Source organism: Pan troglodytes, chromosome X, assembly GCF_028858775.2.
Source record: "Pan troglodytes isolate AG18354 chromosome X, NHGRI_mPanTro3-v2.0_pri, whole genome shotgun sequence".
Lineage (NCBI taxonomy): Eukaryota > Metazoa > Chordata > Mammalia > Primates > Hominidae > Pan > Pan troglodytes.
In genome coordinates, this window is record NC_072421.2 from 99,175,743 (window position 1) to 99,203,676 (window position 27,934).

At 42.3% G+C, this 27,934-nt stretch overlaps 2 protein-coding genes and 1 non-coding gene across 6 annotated transcripts; 1 reads left to right on the forward strand and 2 right to left on the reverse strand.

Moving 5' to 3' along the window:
• Positions 1-5,052: 5,052 nt before the first annotated feature.
• ARMCX6 (armadillo repeat containing X-linked 6) lies at positions 5,053-7,948 on the reverse strand. 2 transcript variants are annotated; one of them, XM_016943331.3, is made up of 3 exons: positions 7,813-7,948; positions 7,431-7,512; positions 5,053-6,699 (listed from the first exon to the last, which is right to left on the reverse strand). In XM_016943331.3, exon 3 carries the CDS (start codon positions 6,551-6,553, stop codon positions 5,651-5,653), a length of 903 nt encoding a protein of 300 aa, XP_016798820.1. In that variant the 5' UTR covers positions 6,554-6,699; positions 7,431-7,512; positions 7,813-7,948; the 3' UTR covers positions 5,053-5,650. The 2 variants fall into 2 exon arrangements, with proteins under 2 accessions (XP_016798820.1, XP_521184.3); XM_521184.9 differs by lacking the exon at positions 7,431-7,512 and having other exon boundaries at positions 7,813-7,928.
• A 4,758-nt stretch (positions 7,949-12,706) lies between these two features.
• On the forward strand, positions 12,707-17,754 carry ARMCX3 (armadillo repeat containing X-linked 3). Of its 3 annotated transcripts, none has more exons than XM_063803812.1 (5): positions 12,707-13,186; positions 13,724-13,803; positions 14,068-14,128; positions 14,390-14,460; positions 14,744-17,754. In XM_063803812.1, the coding sequence occupies exon 5, from the start codon at positions 14,890-14,892 to the stop codon at positions 16,027-16,029; it is 1,140 nt and encodes a 379-aa protein (XP_063659882.1). In that variant the 5' UTR covers positions 12,707-13,186; positions 13,724-13,803; positions 14,068-14,128; positions 14,390-14,460; positions 14,744-14,889; the 3' UTR covers positions 16,030-17,754.
• Positions 17,755-24,016: 6,262 nt separating this feature from the next.
• Positions 24,017-24,123, reverse strand: LOC112207114 (U6 spliceosomal RNA). Its single transcript, XR_002941585.1, has one exon. It is a non-coding gene; the product is annotated as a U6 spliceosomal RNA (small nuclear RNA).
• Positions 24,124-27,934: the final 3,811 nt, after the last annotated feature.

Consider the following 27,934-nt stretch of genomic DNA (forward strand, 5'->3'; position numbering starts at 1 on the left):
TCAAATCAATTCCCAAATTGAAACCCTAGAGAGTGGTGGGTATCAGGTATGACCAGATAAGTTACTGGGAAATTTAAGAGTATTGGGGTTAGTTTCTTCACTTCCGTAGGCACAAGCTGAAAAAATGCTGAGTCTAACATGGGACAGCTCAAGTGTAAGGCTAGAAAAGGCTGTGAGAGAAGGCTGGTGATAACATCTCCCAACACTTCCCTTACCTCCATGCCCCATCCCAAGGTGAGGGGAGGTTGCCAACTTCATCTACTACCCAACTCAAAGGACTGGTTAATTAAAAATACAGAACACTGGATATAGATCTACGTATTGACAATTGGTCTTTGTGAGATGCAAATATTTATTCAGAGGAGGGTTGTGTAACACGGTTATCTGGAGTGCTTAATCGTGGTAATAGCTTGAGCCATCAAATTGCCTTTCCTTCCTTCAAAATTATCCCATATCCAGATATTTGAGAACAAAGAACAATAGAATACTGATGGCTAGACTTAATAAAGACCTTGCCAGGGTCGAAAGAAACATGATTGAATAAACCAGAAGAACTAGTTTGGACTACTCCACTGCCAGGGGAGTCGGGGAGAAAGACAACATAAAAATAAAATGAAGGCAGGGAAAGGGTCTTTAGAAAGATTTCTGGGAAAAGAACATTTGTAGAACACTAGGTCCAAATGCTTTGTTTTTTCCTCCTTCCCTCCTCTTTGAGAGTAGCAATGGTGAGGCACTTCACTGTCCAATTTTTTCATTGCTATTCTCAAAGCAGTAGAAGCCAAAGATATGGCCTGTGTGCTGGCATGTAGGATGAGGACAGCAGAGTCAAAAAAGCACTCTTATAGGACAAGGTAAATATCATGTCCACACAGAAAAACAGATAAATCCTTAGGAATAACCCCAAAAAGAAATGTGAATGATCTTTATAAAGAAAATATCAAAAGTGACGAAAAGGTCTAAATAGTTGTACCTGGATAAAATTCTAAGATGCCAATCCTTGCCAATTTGATCCATAAAGTTAATATGATTTCAATCAAAACATAAATGGTGTGTCCTACAATAAATGACATTAGTATAATTAATAATATATTTAGAGAAAATTAAGATAGAAAATCTACCTCAAACTGTATGGACAGACAGACAGACACACACACACACACTCACTACTAGTAGGTTAACAATGAAGCTAACTGTAAAAAAGATATTCTGTTTGTATTCCTTCTAAGGAAATAGGCAAAAGTTTTTCTTATAACTTTGAGAAGGAAAGGCTGTCATGGGAAAAAAAGAAAGGAAGGAAGGAAGGAAAGAGGAAGCAAGAAAACAGTACATATAGAAGTCCTAAAAGGAAAATATTGACAGAAGCAGAAAACCCAATTTCCTGAGCGATGAAATGAATCACGCATACACAAAAATATCAAGAGATGGGGTGAGTGAAAACATTTGCAATGGTTGCAACATGTTACAAGAATCTTATTTCAAGTGTAGCTAATGACTACCATATGGGACAGTACAGCAACTCTATACTTAGAAAAGGAAATAGCTTTTCTCTTGCACAGATACAGTAATTTGGGAGAGGAGAGAGACCAGTGCCCAGTTTGCCATGATGCAAAGGTCGGCGGGATGAGAGTTCCTAAGCTTCCTGTGGGCCGCAATATGTCCTGAGAACGTACCTGGAGCAGAGGCTTGCTCACAAGCACCAACACAGCTCTCTCCACCAACACACAAACACACACACACACACCACCTGCCTTAGGCCGCTTAGTGAGCTGAGGGACTCCAAGTCAGTAAGAGGTTCCTGAGGGAAAGAGATGTGCCTCAGGAGAAACTTTAATGCCTGGAAACCACAGAGCGGGTGTGCAGCTGGGCGCATGAGGATCCCAGAACGTGCCACAGACAGCACTAGAACGGAGTGCTCAACCAGTGGTGCTGGGCTCATCGGCTAATCATGCGGGAAAAGAAGTGAAGTCACATCACTGTCTCTCACCTTGCACAAAAGTAAATTCCAGGCAGATCGATGAGACAAAACTCTGAATAGAAAGGTGTGAAAGAACGAGAAAACTGCCAAGGAGACTGTGTTCATGGGAAAGTGGGAAAGGCTGTCCTAAACCTCACACCAAAACAAGAGGCAATAAGGGAAAATGGACCTCCAGGATGGAAAGGAGGCCATGAGCAGAGAGAGTAGGGAAGTGGCAGCCAGTGAGAAGACACATCTGGCGTCTGTAACAGACGGGGCAAGGGCCGGCCCTCTGCAGCACTCTGCTGGACTCTGGTGCAGTGCCCATCTGCATCATAGAGCAGCCAGTGTCCCTCAGAAGAGAGGCAAGAGCAACCCCTTGCCACAGCTGCCCAACTCTTAGCCCGGTGGTGCATCGTCAGAGGGAAGGACTGGGTGAGGGCTATGCTGGTCCAGGGTGGCACTTAAAAGTAAGGGGATCGTAGTGGATACTGCTTTGAGAGTGACACATAGCACCCCGGTGAGGATCCCGTGTCTGAGACAGGACGTGCCTGCCGGGAAGCTGGTTGTCTGCAACCTTGTGTGCACTCACCTGGAGGGGGGCGGGGTGGGGGTGGCAAACCACAAAATCCCTAGGAGAGGCAGCAGGCTGGGGAGGGCACCTGAAGTTGGTCTGGAAGTCAGTCAGTGCCTCCAGGCACCAAATGGAAACGTGCTCATAAGATAGATGAGAAGCAAAACTGAGGGCCCTTTCTGGAGGTGGAAGACAGCCTGTGGCGGCAGTTCCAGATTGACACAAGAGACGGGCTCAGGCTGGGGCGGCACCATCAAGGCAGAGCACTTCTCACAGAATGTGGCAAGCTCAGGATTGATGACCTTTTCCAATGTTTGCCACGGGGAAGCCCAGAAAGGCTGTCTTTTGGTTGCAGCAGGCAGGTATGCATTGTGATTGATGGCTGAGGTCTGTTTTTATGTTTGCGTTGCATATGGAATGGGGGCACTGGCGCTCTTGCCAGTGCTGAGAACCTCTCAGTGTCTTGATCAGGCCCTGGGAGGCAGGCATGCTCCCGACTCCCCCCGCGCATCCCAGGGAGGCAGAATCCACGGGAACTGGGCTCGTACCCAGGCACTGCAACCAGTCAGGGGATGAGGGGCAGGACAGAGGGGCTGTGCGTGAGTGCTTTCGGGAGGGCAGTGCCAACAAATGGACAGGAGGGTTTTGACTTGGGCCAAGACAACGCCGTGGAGACACTTGGACGCTGATGGGCTTTTCTGTGACAGAGTTTGCTCAGGAGATGGGCAGAAAGCCTCTGGGGCGCTCCCTGAGTTAGGACTCAGCTGCGGCCTCACGGTGTCAAGTGCCTCAGCGATGGTGGACAAGCGCACGTAAAGGGAAACTTGGTAGCGTGCAGGGAAGTAGGGAGGTGCATGCTAATTCGGGACCACAGGCTAGGAGGATGCCTTTGTGCTCAAAGAGACTGAGCAATGAGGTGTCACTAAAGACAGCATTGGCGAAGCAGGCTCCACTGGGAAAAGTGCATGCGGAGCTGTCTGCAGGGAAATCCCCTTTGAAATCAGATTGCCCAGCCAAACTGCGGCTGGCTTGGGAGAAAGGGTGGTCCTTCTGACAGCTCTTAGGAACCCTTAGGAACCGAGACAGGGCTCCCAGAGCCAGCCAAGGAAGCCCCAGCAGTGTGAGCCTTGACAGGGGATGTGGTGTCACAACAACTGCAAGTCACTTGTTGGCCATCCCAGGCACCAGGGCCTGGGAAGAGGTCTGGTCCCCATTCCAGATGGGAGGGTTTCCCAGAGTTGGTCAGGGGACCCGGCAGGCACTCAGGCCCTCTGGCCAGCATGGACTGTGGGGCAGATGGTACAAGCAGGAAAGTTGTAACCCACCTGGAAGGCAAGCTGCGGGGGGAAGGGAGAATAAGACAAGAAAAGAAAGCTTTGTTCTGTGTGGAACAGAACAAGCAGAATGCCCAGCACCACAGAGATCGCGGCTGCCCAGGACACAGTGACCCACAGCAGCAGCCCTGGGAGACCGAGAGGGCACCGGGCACGGCAGCAGCCTTGCCCAAGGGGAAGCAGATGTGTTTACTGGGTTTGCCATGGCTTTAGGGAAGGGGACCACTTCTTGACACATCACAAACATGCAGGGAACCTGGCTTTGCTGATTCAGGGGCTAAACCTGCTGGGCGGGATCTGGTAATGTTGGAGGTGGGGGCGGGGCAGAACGAGCTGCCCTGACCCATGGAGTGCTTCTGCGCCCACGGGCTCTTCCTTTCCTGGCAAGGTGCAGGCACCTCAGATGGAGAGTGTGGAGGTGTCTCCGGATGGATGGAGTGGCCACGGTCGTGCCAAGTGCCCTCAGCATCTGCCCTATCACCCCTGCAGGTAGTTGATGGAGGGCTCCACTGTCCCCTTCCTGGGTCCCACCACAGGTAGTGGGGATATGGAAGAAAGGAGGTTGCTCCAAAGGGAGCAGCGGCCAACCCTCTCACTCTGCCAGGAAGTAGCGCTGGGGATCCCAAGGAAGAGAGAAGGAGGGCTGGAAGCAGATTTCCCCCTGGCTTCGCAGGAGGGATAGAACTGCACAGGGTAGGTGCTGGGCAAGCGGCAACCTTTATCGCCATCATTGTGCAATAAACGCGCCCCGATGCGTGGTAGAGCGCCCCCACCCGTTCCACCCCGGTCCCCATCCCCACGTCGGGATGCGCAGACAATCGAAAAGGCCAGGGTTACTGACCTTTCTCTCCAGGCTGGCAGTCAAGGAAGAGACATTAAGAAGGGATTTCTCTGTGCCGGGCACGGTGCTGCCTGCTCCACGGGTGTTGTCTCTTTCAGTCCTCTCAACATTCCATCCTAATTCCACGAACTCCCCCGCTGTGCCCCTCCCCTTCCCCCACCCCCGCCCCCAGCCCCTTCTTGAAGTTTATTCTGAGCACTGCAGCCCCTCTCCATCCCTGCCTCCTGTGAGCACCGATAAGCCTGCATTTGTCAGGGAGCAGACGTTCCAGTCAGCTGGCGTTTACCGTGCTTCTTTTTTGTCCTTCTCTCCGTGCAGACTGTAAACTCAAGGACAAGGACCATGACTCTTTTCTGCCAATCAAAGCACACAACTTTATTGATGATACACACAGATGCGGACTTGGGTGGAAGAGGTTAAGTCGGTACAATAGACAGAAGAGCAGTGCACTTTTTTGATGAATAGGTTCACTATCCATCAGGCGCGTGTAGAAGAAAGAGCAAACGAAAAATAATTCAACCTAAGCTGCAACAAATGCATTTTCAGCTCAAGCCGCGATATGCGTCTGGTCTCTGCAAAGCGGTCCCGCTTGGACAGGGAGACCACCACAGGCAACAATAGCACTCGTGATGCTGTAATTTGATGTTCTTTGTCCACAGCAGGCAGCTGAAGTGATCCCCTCACCACATGAAGGAGGCTGCAAGGGAGGAATTTACAATGCCAACATTGCCTGCAGACTGCACAACCAAGAATTTACTCAAAGCTCTGTGGGAGCCCCTGCCTGGCCAATAAGAGTGTGGTCCTGGATTGAGCCCTGGAACTTTCACCCAATGAGGTGGTGATTGGCTAAGGCTGGATCTTCAGTAGCACCCTCTGCAGATTCTTTGACATCTGCAAACCAAGCGCGTTGTGGGTGGATTCCGTCCCATTGTGTTCGAGAGGGCCGTTTATGGGGCAGGGGTTTCCAGGAGAATCTCTCTGTTTCCATTTCTGATAAAGAGGGACATGAATGAGAAGAGCATCTGGGCACCGACTAACTCCCCCGCCAAGACTGGCTTTTCAGACAAACCCATCAGCGGTTTCAAAACCTGAACCTTAGCACATCCACTTCCCTCTGATATCAAAGGAAACTTCAAGTCTGAAACGGACTTGGCAAGCATGTTATTAATAACTGTCATGCTTATTAACAAATTTAATCCGGCCTGCTGCAGAAATGAGTTGCAGCAACGTGACACAGTCTCCCGACACACTTCATTGATGTACATCTTAATCTGGCCCTGACTTTCAATACTCGCATTTAAGTTATCCGGGGCACACAAAGCCTCTCTAACAGTGGGGTCTGGAGTGGGGCTCGTGTTTCTAGCCATTGAGAGGCTGGCCAAATGGCTATTGATATCCTGGCTAAATGGAAAGCCCGCATCCTTGGGCTCGGCAAACAACAGTTTTCCCTGAATGAAAAGACACTTGGAGAGGTCCAGAACACAACTGCCATTTTTACAATTTTGAGCACTCCAAGTATTTTTATGTTCATAGGGGAATGGCCGCTGTTTTATTGGGTGTGCTCGGTTGGCCTTGCCTCCCCCTGAGGGCCTGTCCTCAGTGCCACCTGGGGCCCCAGGTTCAGTCCAATCCCCATCCTCAGTCCAGGGCCGAGCCATAGTTTCAAAATCAAACCAAATATCAGGCTCCTCCTCATCCAGCTCCTGGTCGTCGTCCCACTCCTCTTCCCCCTCCTCCTCCAGCTTCTCACTGTCATCTCTTCCTATGGTCAGTTTGTAAACGCAGTAGCAGGCACCAGCCCCAATCATCAGTCCTGCCGCCATCCAACCCACTTCCCGAGCCCGGCCCATGCTCAAGTCTGTGCCAGCCTTGGGGCAGGACAGGAGAGGGCCTTGCTCCACCTGATTGAAGAGGTCTCTCAGGTCCAGGGTGAGTAAGGATGGAGGGTAGCAGTCTTCAGCTTCTTCCAGGCTCTTGTAGCTCTCTTGTGATGAATCTATGGGTGAAACAGAGTATTAGGGCTCGGGACTATGTTTGGCTTTGTGCCTCACAGACAGGGTGGATTTCGAGTTGGTGATAAAGGCAGATTAACAGGATACAACTTCTTTGTTCTTTTCTGTCTTCCTCTATCGACCTCAGGAGCCCCCATTTCTCTTCCTGGGTCCACAGGGAAGGGCAGGAGATGGGTCTCTGCTATGATAGCTAGGAGGGTGACAGTGTGAGTACCTCTCAGGTAGTCTCCTACACCAGACCTCCACCCCCAAAGATTAAGGGCAGTTTCTCTCATTAACCTCTACCAAAGTCAGATAAATTCCTTCGTTTTCCCTTGTCTTCTGTTGTCAGTGGTCCCTCCACGGTGATAGAGGATAGAGTCTGGCAGAAGGACAAATGCAAAGATAGGTAGGCGGCAATGGAGAAATGAAAGTGTAGTGGATGAACTGAGGACACAGGTCCCAATTTCTGTTTTTGTGAATTTTAGGCACTTGAGTTTAAAATATTTCTCATACTCTACTGACTTTCCGGACGCAGGCCTCCCCCGCCCCACTTGTCGTCCGCCATTTCCCCAGCAAAGGCCGCCACACCCCTTTCCCTGCACTGAAATGGGAGTGGGTGTGGAGAAAGAAGGGGCCAGGAGAGGGCGACTCGGACCTGGCCCTCTCATATCCCAGCCCCCCTCCTCCGCCACCCCCACCCATGGTCCTGGGCTAATCCCACCTTCACACTGACCTGCAAGGTTCCAACCAAGGCAGTTTTCTCCTTCTCTCGCTGAGACTTGTGCCGAAACCTACAGGCCAACAGACCTACAAACCTGCAAACAGACAAGGGACCGAGGGGACGGAGTGCTTGGTGGACGGACCAGCACCCGGGACACTAGAACCTTTCTTTTCTCGGAGTCTCTGGAAACGCCATTCACTCCCCTCACCCCCACCCGAAACCCGCCACTTCTCTCTACTAAAATGAGCACGGGGTGGGGTGGGGGTGGGTAGCAGTATTTAGAAAGTAGGCGAGAAAGGGACCCAGCTGTGATCGGCCTGAACTCGGATCTGTGGCGTTCTTGGCCCTCTTCCACCCATACCTCCTCTCAAGCAGCGCCCACCCTCGCACCAACCTGCACGGTCCGAGCTAGTTTCCTTCTTTCTTCACACGCCTGCAGAGTAATAGGGGGCTGGTACCCAGACGGAGGCGACTAGCAGGACTTGTGCTCTAGGCGGCTCTTGGTCACGTGACGGCCACGTCACCAGTGCGCTCTGGCCCCCAATTTCCACTCCCACAAGCAGTGCGGCAGGCGCCAGCCTGCCTTGTATCTCCCCCTCAACCCCCACAGTGGGCCCTGTCACTTTTTTCCTCTGTAACAATACCAGAAACCAGAAGTGGCCCTGTCTTTCTGGTGTTTGAATTTATGTTTCTCTAATTCCAGGAAGGGGCAGCATCTTTTCCTGAGTCTACCCTTCATTTACACTTCTTGGGGAATTGTCTCATCCTTTCCTTGGCTCTGAAACTTCTGCAGCCCCTTTCTTAAATTTCTACACTTTTCCGTGTTCAGTCTCTACACCAACATTGGGTGAGGGGGCAGAAACGGAAGTCCAGGCAGTGGTGAGATTTTAATTAGTATTTTGATAACATTTAAGTTATATTTTGTCCTTTCTTTTTTATTGACTTGAACTACACTATTTTGTAATCGGAAAAAAACAAATAAAGCTTTTCCCACTTGGAGAAGAAATAATTCAAATCTTTTTTTTTTTTTTTACAGATATATATATAACATAAGCAAGATTTCCCAGTTAATAGGAGGCCTCATTGATTTGATGAAGTTAGTTTGTATCAAGTTGAACATATTTTCTTCTGACTGCACAGGAAATAGCAGCTTTCAAACAACATATTAAAATGTAAAAACACACCCTTAGAAACAAAACCAGTTGTGCTTTCAACATGATTTATAAATTGATGGATAAATGAATCTATACCGAGAAGGTCAGTGTTCTAATTTTGACCATTTTAAGTAAGTGAACTATTGTCCCTTTCTTTCTCCTGGCTGAACTCATAGTATTAGGTGTCAGATGACTGAGATCTTCATAGAAGATTGCTGGGTGACTTTCACTCTGGCTTCAAAGGACAGATTTTATGCAGACCCCAACTTCAGATGAATCTTACATCTTCAGATGAACTTTACAGATTAGTGACTCCACAGATTAGCCTGCCTTTCATTCACAGGGCTTTATTTACAATCTATTCTGAAGTTTGTGGTGCAACCTATAAATCTTCCAGAAATTAGAGAATTTCCTGTTATCCTATTGATGAAAATGAGACTTGATAGAGGTAATTTTCTTTCCATCATGACACTGTTGGCGATCTCTCTGCTGTCTGCCATTCATGTATTTTATGCTACCCTAGCAGTGGTGAGTGTTCAGCATTTTCCAGTGGAGATGGTGGTGAGGGTCTGTGGGTGACTGGGAATCAGTGCAACACCCCTGATATCTGTGTCATGTTTTCCCCTCACAAGTGGAAGGGCAATGCACAGGATCTCAAGCAGTTGCCAGAAAAAAAGAGGGCTTTTCATTTCCTGCCTTCTATTACAACTTCATTGAGCCACCAGTACAAGCCCCTCAGAATAATCCCAAAACTCAGGGACCAAGTATGCAGAAGTTAGTCCTCATGCATCCACCTGTCCCTGCTGAGGAGTCATACTCTAAATATAGACACTCCAGGCAACCTCTTAGAACATTGAAATATGACACCCCAGAGGGAGGGGCTCCCCAGTGAGGGGCTCCTGTGTGGAAGAGGCCCTTTCAGGAGGCAAGCCAGGGAGTCCTAGTGCCTTGCTGGTGAATATTCAGAAGTCAATATGTCACAACTTTCTGGTCTTCCCCTTTTATAGTCCAAACTCACCAATATCACATCTTATCTCTCTAAATCTTTACCTCATTTTTTTTCATGACCCTTTATTAACTTCCCCTAGACAAGTGAATTATACTTATGAAGGCTTACTAACAGAACTCTCAGATTCAACAGTCCATCATTCAGTGTTTGGCTGCTAGGTAGTTGTATAAGTGGCTTTTGTTTGTTTTGAATATATACATTAGAAAAAACTAAGGAGTATGTAAAGCTTAATAAAGACAGATGACTTGGTGTCACAGACATGGCTTTACAATAAGAACTCACTTTCACAACACTTAGCCAGGCTTCAAGGACAAAAACTTTACTCCTACCTCTCCTCAGTAGTATAAAATATCTCCACCCTTTTGGTATATTCTCCAGTTAGTCCAATGTATAACTTCTCACTACCATTCTCCCAGTATGCCAGACCTTTCCTGGTTTGAATCCACTCCCTGTCTAAAACTTCCTAAAACCCCATGGTTATAAAAACCCTTTCAATTCTCTTACCTCTTTGTTCTTCCGATCCATGATTCCATCAATTCCTACCTGGAGACTAGCATTAAAAAAAAAACTACTTTGCTCTCCATTATACATCTACCAACAAATATTTACTTAAGGACATGTTATAAGGCTCACATACCTTTCAAAAGTGAGAAAGGAAAATGCTTAAAGAAGTCCTCAGACACTACTGTTAAAAGTTTCTGAGTCCGCAAAAAACTACTGTGAAACCACTGCCAAAACAAAACTTTTGGCTTAAATCAGTTCACATGTGATATGTAACTTACAAAGCACCCAGAAACAAAAAACGACCAGCAAATGGTGACACTAATGGAATTGTGGAGGGTGAAAAAAATAAATTATAGAAGGTTGTTATCTTGAAAAGTTATATTACTTTTTGTATTGTGTAATTTCGGTATTGTGTCTTACTTAAGGTTGTTTGGTTGCAAGCAACAGAGAACAAGCCTGGTTAACTTAAGGAGGAAATATTGAAGACAAGGCTCATCTCCGAGGGGTTTAGGTAGAAGGAATTGATAGACGTCTTTTCAGGATGTCATAAGTCCACCGGTTTTCAGGTTTTTATCTCTCTGATGAAGATTGAAATTTTAGTAAGGCAGCTTTTGGTTGTTCTGTTTTGGGCACAATACCCACCCTTTTGCTGAGGAAAACAATAGGGTCAGTAAAATGTAAAATGCACTTCCTTTCTTTTCCCAGGGAGAAATTTAAACTGTTTCAGATGTTGTTGTTGATTTGCAGGAGCCCTTTTATCACTTTGAAAATTAACCTTTTGTTTATCTATAACGGTAGTGCTGGGGGCATAATATGCCACAGAGTATCTTAGTTGTAATTTCCACCATTAACTAAACATTAGAAAGGTATGGTTATGAAATGGTGATGCACAAGGTTGTCCTTTGAGCCAAGGCCATCTGGCTTCTCCCACAGGATTCCCCCAAGGTTGCGTCTACAGTTCAGGGTCTCTTCCTCAGTATTGCATGACCAAATCCTGATTTTGTTTGTATGCTGAGAAGAATTGCCTCTGGATGCCTCAAGGAAAGACTCCCATTCATAGAGACTTATATATAAACAGATCTGAATGCTCAAACCTAGGGATCTCTGCATTCTCTCCCCATAAGTAGACCACAAGGGAAGCTGTTTCAACAGGAGTGACAACTGAATAATTTGCCCTCAGAAATACAATTGTCAGGGGGTACTGGAGGTTTCTGTCAGTCTTACCTGCCTATTCTTTCCCTGTAGACAAGCTACTACTTGGGAAACCACAACCTTAGAAGGTTGTTTGGTGAGCCTGCAATCAGAGCAAGGGTATTTGTTCATTTTAAGAAGGGGGTTTCAGCTGAGGACGCATGAAGTACTATTACACATCATGGGCATGACTCTGCCAGAGAAAGTGAAATGTTCCATTCTCCTTAGCCAACACTTTTTCTCCTCCAGGCAGTGCTTGGGTGGGAAATACCAACACTTTCTTCTGACTGTCCTTTTCATATATTCCTGTGCTTGAATAAGACCCTTTGCTACACATGATCTTTCTCTAAACACAGGATCATATAGTTGATTTGGTTTCTGTTTACTAAATAAATTTCAATCACATTCTAGTACTGCCTCCCAGAAGTTACACAGATATGAATTTTCCTGGGGGTTTGCCTGTTCTCAACTTCCTCAGTCTCTTGATTTACTCCCATATTGTCTGTGTATTTTAAAAGTTATACTCAAATAATAACCTTTTATTCAAACTATTAGTGAATATCTCACTGAAGACCCTATGTTCTGAAAAGCTATATTACTTTTTGTATTGTTACCTGTTTTTGTATTGTGCTTTAGTTAAGGTGGTTTGGTTGCAAGCAACTGAAATCAAATCTGGTTAACTTAAATAATGAGGGGATGTAATTATTTTATTCCTTTTCCTACTTTAAAAAAGGTAAATCATTGATGATGGGTGAATTATTCAGTTTATCAAACCAGTAAGTAAAATAGTTTCATACTAATTGCTAGGTCCCAGTTTCAGCCAATTTTGTCTTGGTCTGTGTTCCTCTAATACTTATTTCATTTATAGATGATATTCTCTATTTTGCCCAAGCATATTTTGTAATGTTCTTTTTATGCACACTCATTTTTTCAGTGTGCATGCTCTATCTCACAGATACCTACTGTGCACTTATGTTTTCTCCTCAGTTTTTTTTTTTTTTTCTGCGTTCTGGCTTTTGTGGGTTTAATGCCTCCTCCTTGCTAATGGGTGCAGGTGAAAGTCTGTAGCTCTCCTATTCAGAAGACTGGTCTAGTCAGATGACTTACGTATTGCCAGACACACTGATTAGCTCACTCAGGGCTGTGCTGTGTGCTAGGCCCCAGAAGACATTAAGATTGCTTTGAGTGAAGTGTGTAACACTCTCCACCAAGTGAGAAAATGTGGGACTTTTGGAGGCCATCACCCAACATCATTCTTCAGCCTCCACTCATTTTTTTCTAAAATGGAAATAGCTTTATAGTATTTTTTTTTCTCATAAAAAGAATGCAGGCTGGGGGTGGGGGAGGACGGAACAAAAATAACAAAGTATTAAGAAAGTAAAAACCACACTCTCATTCCAGATTTTCTTTTCTGATCGCTTGTTCCTTTCAGATCTGGGACTAGATTTCAGAGGAAATGGTAGACTTTCATAGCTCGGGGGAGGGGAGGTGGAGGGAGAGGCTGCTGTCCCAGGAGCCTAGGGAAGGAAGAGGCAATTTTTCATAAAAGTACAAGTGGCCCATAGCCCCAGGGGAAGATGCCGTCCCTTTCTGGTAATCGGTGGAAGGCAAACACAACTACAAGGTGATGAGATTATCGAAGAAGAAAGAGTAATAAGGCCTGGTGTGGGGGAGGGAAAGGAGGGGGGCGGGCCCTCTTCTGCCGCACTGCTGGTGGGAGGGGAAATTGGGGACCCGAGTTGGTGGATGACGTAGCTCTCACGTGACCAAGAGCTGACGTGTGCAGAAGTCCTTCTTGTCCTGGTCGTTGTTCCCGTCTGAGTACCAGCTCCCCACTGCCCTGAGGGCGGGCCGGCCTGCGGCGGAGGGAAAAAGGAAGAGGAGAAGGAAATTGTCCCGAATCCCTGCAGGTCAGTACCTGGAAGATTCCATAAAGTCGGGGTGCTTGAGGGCGTAGGGCCGAGACCGTCGCGGGTACTGAGGCGCCTCCGTCGTCTCTCCCACTCGCCGCCCGCTTTCCAAGACATATGTCCCGCTTGCAGCCCATTTCGATGCTGCGAAACGGTGAGCTGCGGGGTGTTTGGGGAAGAGCTCAGAGACTGGGAAATGGGAATCTGCTGGGAGCCTAGGGCCGCAATCCGGAAAGGGAGCTGTGGCCTGGGTGTTGGCCCCTAGTCCACCAGGACAGTGCCGGAGGGGAATGGCTGGATATGGGGGCGGGGGTGGTGAGATGCAACGCGATATGTTAGCAGAACCCCAAGAGAGGTAATAGGGGTGGGAAACCTCTGACAACCAGGCCTCCGAATTAGAAAAGAGTTTTGTGTTCTGGGAACTAGTCCGTCCACCAAGCACTCAGTGGCGGCAGTTTCCCGTCTTTCTGCCTGTGGCTGTGTCTTACTGACCATGGCTCTGTGTCTAGTGGGTCCAAGCCTCTCCCGGGTGGCCAGTCTTTCTGTAGGTTGCGGCACAACGCCAGGCAAAAGAAGAGGAAGGAATTTAATCCTAATCGGTGAAGGTCGATTTGAGGGTAAGACCACCTGGGGACCCTAGGAGGGACGGGGGTGGCGGCGGGGGTGGGGAGAAGGCAGAGAAGGTAATAATCTAGGTACATGTCTGAGTCCGAATGTGTTTCTTGCACTCCCCGGACTGTGGCGAAATGGCGTGCTTTGTGTGTCTGTGGTTGGGGGGAAGTGGGGGAAATGACAGCAGGGAAACCTATCGGATAGTTTGTTCGTAATCCTCCTCTCTCAACAGCACTTACTCTCCATGTTTTCGATCTGTCATCCTGCAGGTCTGCTGTAGCAGGTGGCTCCGCTTGAAGCGAGGGAGGAAGTTTCCTCCGATCAGTAGAGGTCGGTGTGGGCGTGGGGGCTGCCTGGAATGGGGGAGGGGTTAGAAATCGCCGGCACTTTGGACAGGCTCTTCCAATCCTGCTTTATTTTCCTTACCTCCCTCCCATTTCAGGCTAGGGAGGGGGCAGACCTGTGCATGTCTGGGATAGCATAAAGAGGTTAAAAACAAACCTGATAACCGGAATGGTGAATCAGGAAAGCAACGAATCAACAGTCAATCCATCAAGTGCTCCATTCTCACTGGCTCTGGTCTCTCTGCAGATTGGAAAGATTGTTGGGCGTGGCACACCACTAGGGAAAAGAAGAAGGGGCGAACTGCTTGTCTTGAGGAGGTTAGTGCAAGGGTTCTAGTCAGGTCCCTAGGGACATCTGAGGTTGTGGTGACTGAGACCCCAGCAGAGTCTGTGGATTCCATTGACATTATCTAGGCTTTGGGTGGGGTGACCTGGGATGGGGAGGGAAAGGCTGAAATGAGAGGCATAGAGATTTCGTCAACAATCTACATTTCCTACCTAGCATTCAATTATTATTATCTTGTCCCTCTGCGCAACTCCCTGCATGGGGCAACACAAGCAGAAGAGAAACTCAAACCCAATTTTCTTCTTCCACTCCTAGGTCAACCTCCAGAATCAGCTCTTGTGGCCTTGAAGTGGCTGAAGACGATCACCCTCCACAGGCTTGAGCCCAGTCCCACAGCCTTCCTCCCCCAGCCTGAGTGACTACTCTATTCCTTGGTCCCTGCTATTGTCGGGGACGATTGCATGGGCTACGCCAGGAAAGTAGGCTGGGTGACCGCAGGCCTGGTGATTGGGGCTGGCGCCTGCTATTGCATTTATAGACTGACTAGGGGAAGAAAACAGAACAAGGAAAAAATGGCTGAGGGTGGATCTGGGGATGTGGATGATGCTGGGGACTGTTCTGGGGCCAGGTATAATGACTGGTCTGATGATGATGATGACAGCAATGAGAGCAAGAGTATAGTATGGTACCCACCTTGGGCTCGGATTGGGACTGAAGCTGGAACCAGAGCTAGGGCCAGGGCAAGGGCCAGGGCTACCCGGGCACGTCGGGCTGTCCAGAAACGGGCTTCCCCCAATTCAGATGATACCGTTTTGTCCCCTCAAGAGCTACAAAAGGTTCTTTGCTTGGTTGAGATGTCTGAAAAGCCTTATATTCTTGAAGCAGCTTTAATTGCTCTGGGTAACAATGCTGCTTATGCATTTAACAGAGATATTATTCGTGATCTGGGTGGTCTCCCAATTGTCGCAAAGATTCTCAATACTCGGGATCCCATAGTTAAGGAAAAGGCTTTAATTGTCCTGAATAACTTGAGTGTGAATGCTGAAAATCAGCGCAGGCTTAAAGTATACATGAATCAAGTGTGTGATGACACAATCACTTCTCGCTTGAACTCATCTGTGCAGCTTGCTGGACTGAGATTGCTTACAAATATGACTGTTACTAATGAGTATCAGCACATGCTTGCTAATTCCATTTCTGACTTTTTTCGTTTATTTTCAGCGGGAAATGAAGAAACCAAACTTCAGGTTCTGAAACTCCTTTTGAATTTGGCTGAAAATCCAGCCATGACTAGGGAACTGCTCAGGGCCCAAGTACCATCTTCACTGGGCTCCCTCTTTAATAAGAAGGAGAACAAAGAAGTTATTCTTAAACTTCTGGTCATATTTGAGAACATAAATGATAATTTCAGATGGGAAGAAAATGAACCTACTCAGAATCAATTCGGTGAAGGTTCACTTTTTTTCTTTTTAAAAGAATTTCAAGTGTGTGCTGATAAGGTTCTGGGAATAGAAAGTCACCATGATTTTTTGGTGAAAGTAAAAGTTGGAAAATTCATGGCCAAACTTGCTGAACATATGTTCCCAAAGAGCCAGGAATAACACCTTGATTTTGTAATTTAGAAGCAACACACATTGTAAACTATTCATTTTCTCCACCTTGTTTATATGGTAAAGGAATCCTTTCAGCTGCCAGTTTTGAATAATGAATATCATATTGTATCATCAATGCTGATATTTAACTGAGTTGGTCTTTAGGTTTAAGATGGATAAATGAATATCACTACTTGTTCTGAAAACATGTTTGTTGCTTTTTATCTCGCTGCCTAGATTGAAATATTTTGCTATTTCTTCTGCATAAGTGACAGTGAACCAATTCATCATGAGTAAGCTCCCTTCTGTCATTTTCATTGATTTAATTTGTGTATCATCAATAAAATTGTATGTTAATGCTGGAAAGAAAAAAAGAAGAAAGAAAGAAACCATCCCTGTCCTTCAGTTTATAATCTAGTTGGAGAGATAAGAAACGTACAAACCAAAAGATAACAGAATATCTGAAGCACGTACTCATTGTCAGATGTTCCCTCTGAGAGCACAGAGGAGGCAAAAGCTTCTGTGGGATGTGCTAGTCGGCTAAAGCTTCACAGAGGAGGTGGCAATTGAAAATGAGTCCTGAATGGGGTAGGGTGGTTAGGGAATTCCATGAGACAAGACAAGGGGGGCATGGTGTGAGAAAGGCATGGAAGTAGGAACCCTCTTCCTATGACAGGAGATCATTCTGCTTAGAGTGGAGAGTGTGGAGAGTGGGAGTAGATAATTTTGGAAAGCTGGGTGAAGCCAGTTATGGAGAATTGTTTGAATATTATCCCATTGAACACCCAGAGCCACTAAATCTTTTTTTACTAGAAAATAATTGGGGTCCATATGAAAGTCTCTATTACTGAGTAGTGTCAATGAGGGTGTGGCAAAATGGAGCCTTTCACATCCTAGTGGTGGCCATTTGGTAATACAGATATAAGCCTTAAAGTATGTAAACCCTTTGTCCTAAGGAAGTAATTGAATAATTGCCCAAAGATTGTATGTACAAGGCTGTTCATCCCAGCACTGTCTAAGCTAGTAAAAATTGGAAACAATTTAAGTATCTAGCACATTGGATTGGTTATAAAGCAAGGAATGTTCACACAGTAGGATATTATAAGTATGCTGATGGAAATCTATATTGCCAGGAAAAGCTATTCATTATGCGTTGTGAAGTCAGAAAGTAAAAAAGGGTAGATAGAAGTATTCGAAGTATAGTTCCATTTTTTGAGACTAATAAAACATATGTTTAAAAGGACACTAAAAACTGGAGTTATAGATATCCAGATAGAAACAGTAGTTATCTTTGGGTAGAAGAATAATGAGTGATCTTTACTTTTTTACTTTTTATTCATCTTTGTGTTTTTATTTATCTAAAATGGGTATTGATTTTTAGGAAGGTTTTGAAAAAGAAAAGTGTTGGGAATGAAGCAAGTGATTGATTGGAACACATACTGAATGGAAGAAATATTTAGATTAAAAATGAGGTAGGTTGAAGTTTCTTCTCTGAAATGATAGATAAATGGTGAAGATAAGGCTTATTGTGAGGATTCAGTGAGGTAATATATGCAAAGTACTTACAATGTTCTGGCACATAGTAATTAATTAAGAAAATCGAGCACCCTTAATTACCTAGAATGCAGGGTTGTTAGTTTTTTGGTTGACTTTTGTTTTGCTGGGGCATTCTGCCATGTTTTAGTGTCATTTAATAAATAATAGTAACAATAAAGGTTAACATTTATTAAGTGACTACTGTGTAAAGTTCTGTCATTCCTGCAAGGCAACTGTTAAAATAATTTCTCACAGGAGTAGAGTTTTCTTTCTTTCCTAAAAATCCAAAGTGTTTCCTCAGACATGATCACACCAGCCTCTGCAATATATTTCTAGTTGTTTGGGGGATGTTATCCTGCTTTATATATGAGGCCAGGAAAGGGTAAAATCCTCTATTCACTTACCTGGTTTTATACCCAGGTTTCCCTGTATGTACTGTAATGTTTGTAGTAGAGACAAAACCAGGTTGGCTTAAAGTTGCTGGGTATGGTAAGCCTACTAAATCATGCATATGTAGAAACTCATTTAACACCAGTTTTAAAGGTGGGGTGATGGAAAAGTGAACTAACATTTTTTCTTGTTCCTATTGTTAGGTGAGAGAGAGAGATTTGTGGGGAGATGGAGTGGGGAGGATTAATTCCTTTAAAATAAATTCAGTTTGATGTACCTGCGTGACACTCAGATGGGGATATCCTATTGTCATTTGAATGATTGATCTGGTGCTCAGAGGAGATGAACAGGCTGCAAATAAGGATTTGAGAGCCATTGGAGGATGGATGATAATGGAGCACATGGAAGCAGATGTGGCCCTTCAGAGAGAAGGTGCAGAGTCAGAGTGAAGGGCTGCAAAAGAACTGTAAGGGACTATGGGCAGCTGGGGAGAGAAGCACAGAATTGAAACAATGTATACCCTTCCAGACACTTTTACTATTCATATACTTATATATTCTTTACATAAAATTGGATCATACTATTGAAAAATTTTCAGTGCCTGATTTAAAACTTTTTTCCTCAAAAAAAGAATAATATTCATTGGAGATATAATACTTGAAAAAATAGAGTTGATGAGTACAAACTTGTGCCTTGACCCAGATATGTAGCTTGAACATCTAACAAAAATCCAGATCAAGCCATGTTGAACTTGAGATGCGGAGCGACTTTTACACCTGGGGTGAAAATGAGGCTAACTCGAGTAGTAAAAATCCCCAGTGAGGCAGGTATAGGCCTGACTAGCACCCATCTGCTCCTTTCCCCATTCCTTTGTTCCTTCTCATTCTTCTTTCCACTTCCTTCCTCCTACTTTTCTTTATTTTCTCCTTCTGGGAGATCATTGGTGGTAGCCTCTCTGGGCTTCTCTGACCCTTCAATTCCCATGACGCCATGCCATGTATCAGTGGGCATTTAATACAGAATAATAACTGTCATTGCTCTGGTCATAAGTTGACCCTGGGTGTGACTGGATGCCAAGAATTTTTGGAACCTTTGTTGGACAAAAAGAGACTGAGAAGGAACTAGTCTTAACTTGTCACGGCCACATGTGCACTGCATGAATTTTTGATGTCCTGTACCCGGTCTTATTTAGACTGAATAACCCGGAGTCTGGGAAAGGTGTATGAGATAGATGTGTGACTGCCTGGTCCAGGCAGCCAGGTCACAGGTTGATGTCCCAATGTTTTCACATAGGAGGTTGTCACTCTCAATCCTTTTGGAAGGGGCAGAGTTCTAGGATTGTAGCTGATTATGGCAGCCCATTGGCGCATGGAGGAGGCAGTGTCTTCTCTTTAGAGAGGATGGCAGCTTCTGGGAAACCAAGGAAACCAGAAACTCAGAGGATGTCCTGCTATTTTGGTTTTGTTCTCATCTAACAGTTTTAGGAATATAAGTGGATCTATCCCAGTGCAAACATGTTCAAAGGCGATTTTACAAAAGTGGAGTGTTGTTCTGTTGTAAATTGTCAGCCAATATACATAATATTTCAAGGCTCAGGAAATGGATTTTCTTTTTTGAAAAATTCACATTTTACCTGTCTTTTTTCAAAAGAGATTCCAAGTGTAGGCTTAGCAAATTGATGTGGTTCAGGCAAATTTTATGTTTATGGCTCTCTTTCATTAATTTCTTTGCTAAGTTCCCTTGAGAATGGCCTTTTAGATAATGATTCATACTATTTTCAATGCTAGCTTTTTACATTTATTTTGCATCGCATCCCAGGCTGAAGATTTTTTTCCGGTTTTTCTGTTTAAACCATGGCTCTTTCTTGCTTTTAAGCCAGAGCCGTGTCACCACCATCCTGGGGTCCCTGATCTGCCCTGCCCCGAGGGTATGGTATTAGCAGGATAAGTAATATTTACTTATCTGAGTGGCATAGCTCAGTGCTTGACCCTCTCCACTGGGGCCCTCTCAGGTATTGTGCTAAGGGCTTGGGCAATGTATGCTTTAGGGGATAGATGGGAGAGGAGGGAGAGGGGAGAAGGGAGTGAAGGAAGCCTTATCAGAGAGGTAACTTTATTCTGACAGGGTGCCCTCAAAGTAGGAGAACTTGGTGGATCCATCTCCACTGTGAGGATAAAGTTATTGCTGAAATCCAGTTCTTGTATTCAAGAGATGCAGCACATTTCTCCCTGGACACAATTATAAATTTTGTCTGCCCAGATGCTCCTTTAGCAGAGGCAGAGCATCGGTGGGTGGTAGTTTTATGACTATTAACATATATGATCAAATTGGCTATCAAAAAGAGTTTAAGAGAAATATACTTTTTTTTAGCAGTGTGATTAATTTTTTAAATTATATTTTTAAAAAAATGACAAATAATAAAAAGTATGTATTTATGGAGTACAGTATCATGTTATGATACATGAATACATTATGGAATGATTAAAACAGGCCTATTAACATACAACACCTAACATACTAATCTTTTGTGGTGGGAACATTTAAAATCTACTTTTTAAGCAATTTTGGAATATACAATATGTTATTATTAAGTATAGTCCCCATGCAATGAAATAGGCTACTAGAACTTAATCCTTTTGTCTAACTGAAACTTTGTGCCCTTTAAGAAACATCTCTCCTTTCCTTGTGCCTCCCCTTACCCCCATCCCGTGGTAACTACCATTCTACTCTACTTCTATGAATTCGACTTTTTAAGATTCCACATATAAGTGAGATCATGCATTATTTGTCTTTTTGTGCCTGACTTATTTCACCTAGTACAATGTTTTCTAGATTAACACATGTTATTGCAAATGTTGCAACTGACAAATTTTCCTTCTTTTTTTTTTTTTTAAGAGACATAAGACATAAGCGTCTCATTACGTTGCCCATGCTGGTATCGAACTCCTGGGCTCAAGAGATCCTCCCACCCCAGCCTCTGAATTAGCTAGGACTACAGGCCAGTGCCAGTACACCCGGCTGGCTAGAATTTTCTTCTTTTTAAAGGCTGCATTGTTTCCATTGTATTTCCATTTGCATGTGCCACATTTTCTTTATCCATCCAATGATGGACACTTAGGTTGATTCCACATCTTGGCTATTGTGAATAATGCTGCAATGAACATGGGAGTGAAGATATCTCTTTGATATACTGATTTCAATTCCTTTGAATATATATGCAGAAGTGGGATTGCTGGATAATATGGTAATTAAAATTTTAGTTTTTTGAGGGGCCTCCATACTCTTTTCCAAAATGGCTGTACTAATTTACATTCCCACCAACAATGTTCAAGGATTTCATATTCTTGACATTCTTACCAAAATTGTCACAGTTTGTAAAAGGTAGTCTAATAAGTGGCCTAAGTGAATGTGACAACACTTCATTGAAAGCAATCTTAGGTTTTTCCAACTATAGTCAATAATAACTTAATTGTACATTCTAAAATAACTCAAAGAGTGTAATTGGATTGCTTGTAACTTAAAGGATAAATGCTTGAAGGGATGGATGCCTCATTCTCCATGATGTGCTTATTTCACATTGCATGCCTGTATCAAAACATTACATTTATCCCATAATATACACACTTACTATGTACCCCCAAAAAATAAACATTAAAATTAAGTTTTCAAAAAAAAAAAAACCTTAATGTTGTCCTAGGACATATGACAGTGAGTAATCTAATCAATGTACTTGAGAGTTTGAAAGTCTACTGGCTATTCCAGTCTTCCAACAAGACAGTTATTATATATTATCATGTGTGCTTGGAACCAAAGACAAGAAACTGATCTTTTTGAAGCATAGAATGAATTGTCAGATATAGAGGGTTTAGGCACTATGAGTTAAGACATTTTGGTGGACACTTACAAGATAAAGTAATATGCTTATCAAACATGGTAAAATAGTTTAAATTTATAAAATAAACTCGGGTACAAATGGAAAAAATAGTAAATCATATAATAGTGTAATAAAAAATAAAATAAGTGTCAGAGGGACATTGAGACTGATACAATTGGTTGAACTAGCAATTTATGCAATCATTCTATGCACTAGTTTGATGAGTTTGTTAGATAGATGATAGCCATTTACGAGTGATACATGTTCTTTTAATCAAAAGAAATAAAAGAATAATGTTGACACATGGGCTCTATAGTGTAATACTCTAAAAACTTGCTAGAATAGAGAAAAGCTGTTGATTTAAAAAATATTTCTTATGTTCCACCACCTTTTCTAATTTGCTGATTGACTTTCTAATTTTTAAATAGTCCCTTGTTTTTTAGAATACAATCATTATCAGTTGTAAATATAAATTAATTTTATCTTTTCCCAATTTTACACTATTTCTTATCTTATTGCAATAGTTATAATCTCAAAAAACACTTGAATAAGAATGGAAATTGTGAGTAACAGTGACTCGTTTCTGGTTTTAGTGGGAATTACTTTGGCATTTCATGGTCTGAATGAGGATTGCTGTTGATTGTTGGTAAAAAGTGCTTTTAATATTTAAGTCATCCCCTTCTATTTCTATTAGTGTCTGTTAGGATTAGCTGCTGATTTTTTCCCTAGTGGCTTTTCAACATCTATTAACAGAATCATGCACTTTTTATCCTTTAATTTTTTTTTTTTTTTTTTTTTGAGACAGAGCTTCGCTTTTGTCACCCAGGCTGGAGTACAATGGTGCGATCCCAGCTCACGGCAACCTCCACCTCCCGGGTTCAAGCAATTCTCTTGCCTCAGCCTCCCAAGTAGCTGGGATTACAGGCATGCGCCACCACACCCAGCTAATTTTGTATTTTTAGTAGAGATGGGGTTTCTCCATGTTGGTCAGGCTGGCCTTGAACTCCTGACCTCAGGTGATCCACTCACCTCGGCCTTCCCAAATATTTTATGTAATTAATTATATTGATAGAATTCCTGGGGGAAAAAAGACACTATCTGTCTCAAAATGCACATAGAAAAAAAACTTTTTTAGAAAAGAGAATTCAGCCTGTAGTCCCAGCTATCTGGGAAGCCGAGGTGGGAGGATCACCTGAGCCTGAGAGGTCGAGGCTACAGTGAGCCATGATTGTGCCATTGAACTCTAGCTTGGGCGACAGAGTGAGACCTGTCTCAAAAACAAAAACAAAACAAAACAAAACAAAAAACAAAAAAGAATTTGGTGTTTGACTATTTATTTTTGCCTTTGTGGATCTATCCCTATCAGGTAATAGTACAGTTTTTTTCTTGCTATACTTCTGAGATCTGTTTGTCTACATATTTTAGAGTTTGTTAATATTTTATTTTTTTATGTTTATCATTGGTAACTGCTTATAGTTACCTTTTTATGTACTATCTTTAACAGATTTTGGTCTCAGCTTTGCTAGCTTTATAAAATCATTAGTGAACTTTCCATTTTTTCCTGTTTTCTGGTAGACTTTAGATAACATTGGTATTATCTTTTCCTTAAAGGTTAGTTAGAACCCAACTGCAAAACTATTTCCTTTTGATTTGTTTTACAATGGTAAATCTACAAACACATTTCCGATCTCATCTGTAGTAATTGTTCTAGTCAAATTTTCTATTTCTTGAGTTAATGTTGGTAACTTCTATTCTATTAGGAAATTATATGTTATCTTTAGATTTTCAATTTTGATGTCATATGTTTGTGTGTAAAATTATAATAATAATAATAATATAATAAATTACTCATGTGATTTATAATAATCACATCTATTTGTGTGGTTCAACCCTTTAATCATAATTTGTATGCTTTTGCTTTCCCTGTGTTTTCTTAGTCATACTCATGATGTTTATGTATTTTATTGGTGATTTAAAAAAAACAACTTTTTATCACTTTTTAAATTACACTTTAAGTTCTGGGTTACATGTGCAGAATCTGCAGTTTTGTTTCATAGGTATACACGTGCCATGGTGGTTTGCTGCACCCATCAACCTGTCACCTACATTAGGTATTTCTCCTGATGTTATCCCTCGCCTAGCCACCCACCCGGTGTGATGTTCCCTTCCCTGTGTCCATGTGTTCTCATTGTTCAAAAACATATGGAATGCTTCACGAATTTGCGTGTCATCCTTGCGCAGGGGCCATGCTAATCTTCTCTGTATCGTTACAATTTTAGTATATGTGCTGCCGAAGCGAGCACTATTTATCACTTTTACAATTGGCTTTTTTGGTCATTATCTTAAACTTTAATTTTACTAATTTCTTCTACTGTCTTTGGATTATTTCTCTCGTGCTTTCGAATTTCTTCAAGAAGAGTGTGTATTTCTTTTATTTATGGTTTTATTGAATAATAATGGTAATTATGACTATGGGTTTTTCTCTGGGTATATCTTCAGCCATGCCACAGTACAGTTTGATATGATGTGTTCTCTTTTTCTTTGCTTTCCATATAACTTGCAATTTTATTTTTAATTTTCTTTTTGACGTAGGGGTTATTTTGGAGAATATTGCTATATTATCAGGCAATAACTATGATCATTTTTATTATTTATTTCTAATTTTATTTTGTTAAGAGGATATGCCTATATATTCTCTCCTTTTTGGAATTTATTAATGTATTTTTATGTTTTTGAGGATATGATCGATTTGTTAAAAGTTTTATACATGTAAGAAAAAAGATGCACATTCTCTCCTTATATCATGCAAATTTCTTTCTATTGAGTTAATATCATTGGTTGATTATTTAGATCCTCTATGTCTTTGATTATCTTTTCATCTAATGGGTTGGTCAAATTCCGATAGAGGTGTATTAAAGTTCTCCTTGTAATTCTAACAGTTTTTGCTTTATCTGTTTAGTTGCAATGCTGTTTGGTACATACAAGAGTATTACTTATAATTTCTTTAGTTGTGCCATTTTTATTCATACAAATAATGATTTAAATTGTGTTTTAGAGCTTCCTTTGGCTTATATTAATATTTTCAACCATGTTTTCTTTTTGCTTGCTTATGCCTGATATCTCCTCACTCACTGATTTGTTTCAACGTTTCTTTGTTGCTATGCTGTAGGTGTGTTTCTTGTAAAGAACATATAGTTGGATTTTTAATTCACTATCATGGTCTGTGCCCTTTTACCTTTAGTGCAACAGTTAATACCCTTGATTTTATTCTCTTCATTTTGTTTTATGTTCCTATTATTTTTACTATTAATTTTATTTTGTCGAGCTCCCATTTCCTTTCTCTAATTTATTTTTTTTTAGTTTATTCAAACTTCTATTCTTACACATTCATTATATTGTGAATTTGGAAAATTTACTATGCTTTTCTACACACTTCATTCCATGAATGCTAGCACTCAAAATCAAACAATGTTTCTCTACTGTTGAATCCAAATGAGATAATTATACCACCCACTGAGGCACCTTATTTTCCCACTGCCCCCGACTCCAAAAATAGGAAACCTTTAGAAACATTTATACAAAGTCCAAGTAGCATTCAATACATAGTGGTTAAATTTGTGATCTCAGAATGACAGTGGCTGAGTTAGAAGCTATTTATTTAAAAGCTGTATTTTCTTGGGTGAGTTTTAAATCACTGTCTATATAAATTTCTTTATGTGAAAATGAAGTTAAGAATTGGATTATCTCATAAGGTTGCTGAGCTGATATGTAAAGATATGTAAAGTGCTTAGAGCAGCACCTGACAAGTACTAAGTGCTCAATAAATGCTACCTGTGATAATTTAGACATGGATTGTATTCTCTCTGAATCTTTGCATGCTTGAATATATCCTACTTCACCTTGACTTGTAATGATTATCTAGGTTGGGCACACAGTTTTGGAGTTACTACTCTTTCCTTTTAGTAGTGTGTGGATATTATTTCCTTGTTTTCTTACCTCCAGGATGGCAAGTAAAAATAATTTACCTGTCGGATATTTTCCCTTTTTATGTAACTTCTTTTTTATAATATTCTCTGTGATTGGAATTTATGAATTTTATAATGATACTTCTAGGCATTTGAACTTTTAAAAACTAATGGTGTCTGGAACTTGGGGTATCTTTTTATTGTTCAACCTCAAGATTTTCTTTAGATTAGAGAAATTTTTCTTCACAATTTCTTTACCTATCACTTTTCCATCTGTTTCTCTTCCTCGTCCTAGAAATTCATTAATGTTTTGGGCCTTTTGGATCCGTCCTCCAAGATTTATCTTTTCCTTCATCATTTTCATTTATTGTTTAAATTTTCACCTGATCACCTTGGCTGCTTATTCAATTTTCAACAGTGACATTATCTCTTTCATTTAGTGTGAGTTTTTAAATTTGAAAATCATGTTTCTCAATTCCAGAAATTATTTTTCCTGTTTTAATTTTATTTCTTCCAGTGTTGTTATTGCTTTTTGCTAAATATGATATTTGACTCTATAGTTCTATTTCAGTCAGAAATAATATAAATTTTGAAATGCACAGACAATGGATATGAATTGTCACCTATGGAAATACTACGAGGGACTGGAGAAATTTGGAGAATGGAAAACTCCAAGGAAGGTCTTTTGGGGGATAGGCAAAACTGGGATTGATTGAAATCAATTTTGTGATTCTGTATTTCTTCACTGTATCAACATTTTGCTTCACATACTGTTTCTTAGACATACCTAGAGAGGCCTACCTAAGTGATGGATTAAAGATTTTAAGAAAGTATCTTTAGACTGTAATGCATAATTTACTTACTCTCTCAATTTGTCTTCCCCATCCCTTCCAAGTCTCTGATGTTTCTTTTTTCTTTTCTTTCTTTTTATTTTTTGAGATGAAGTTTCTCTCTTGTTGCCCAGGCTGGAGTGCAATGGCGTGATCTCAGCTCACTGCAACCTCCGCCTCCTAGGTTCAACCGATTCTCCTGCCTCAGCTTCCCAAGTAGCTGGGATTACAGGGGCCCGCCACTATGCCCAGCTAATTTTTGTATTTTTAGTAGAGATGGGGGTTTCACCATGTTGGCCAGGCTGGTCTCGAACTCCTGACCTCAGGTGATCCACCCACCTTGGCCTCCCAAAGTGCTGAGTTTACAGGTGTGAGCCACCACGCCCATCCGTCTCTGATATTTCACATTAGCATATTGCTCCAGCTACTGTTATTGTATGTTGATTACCTTAGCTGTGGCTTTAAAATAACTATCCTCAGAATTTAGTGTCAGGAGAAAGCAGGACAATTAAGCTGGGTAGAGATTGTGGCTTGACTAACAGCTGATACCATTTCTCAATGGGATCATTTTGTATATGGCCCCAAGAGAAACCTCTGAATAGTCAGAAGGAAGAAAATGTGCAATGATTTACGAAGGAATGGGATGACAGATACAGAAAACTGTTAAACATTGTCACGTACCCTCTGACTGAAATCCTGGAAAGAGAGTGCTATATCCTCCTTTCCTTGAAGACAGTTTCTTACTTTTTCTTAAAAAAAGATTTACCATTTCACTAGAGATTGTAAATATTTACACATGTGCATATATGACAGAATAGTATGTTTTATAAACTTAGTTCTTCTGTTTCCCACAATATTTCTTACTTTTCCATTTTCCCATTCCTTGTTTCAGGAAAGGTTTACGGAAGGGCTTTTCGATTTCCCAAAGCCTAAACACATGAAAATATAGTGTTAGGTATAGTTGGTGCTCTTCCCTAACATGTATCAAGCTATGGCTTTACTTCTATTTATGCTGCTTAAGGATTCATGTCTAGCACCAGTTGTTGAAAAATTCATGCCACTATCTCTTCAAATATTGTCCCTTCCTCATTCTCTCTAGACTCTCTTTATGGACTTCATTCTAGGTATATTTTGAAACTTTCCCTTTTTCTGCCATGTCTTCTAGCTTCTCATATTTTGTACTGTTTTATCTTTGTGTGCTGCATTCTGGGTGATTTATTGAGATCTATATTTGAATGTCCTAATTTTCTCCTTGCCTTTGTCTCTGCTAAGGCTATAAAAGTTTCACCAGTTCCAGATTAATTTTTATATTAGTGTAT

Bases quoted from the DNA above. Each gene is read 5' to 3' on its own strand.
- ARMCX3 (XM_063803812.1), top strand. From the start codon at position 14,890: ATGGGCTACGCCAGGAAAGTAGGCTGGGTGACCGCAGGCCTGGTGATT.
- ARMCX6 (XM_016943331.3), bottom strand. From the start codon at position 6,553: ATGGGCCGGGCTCGGGAAGTGGGTTGGATGGCGGCAGGACTGATGATT.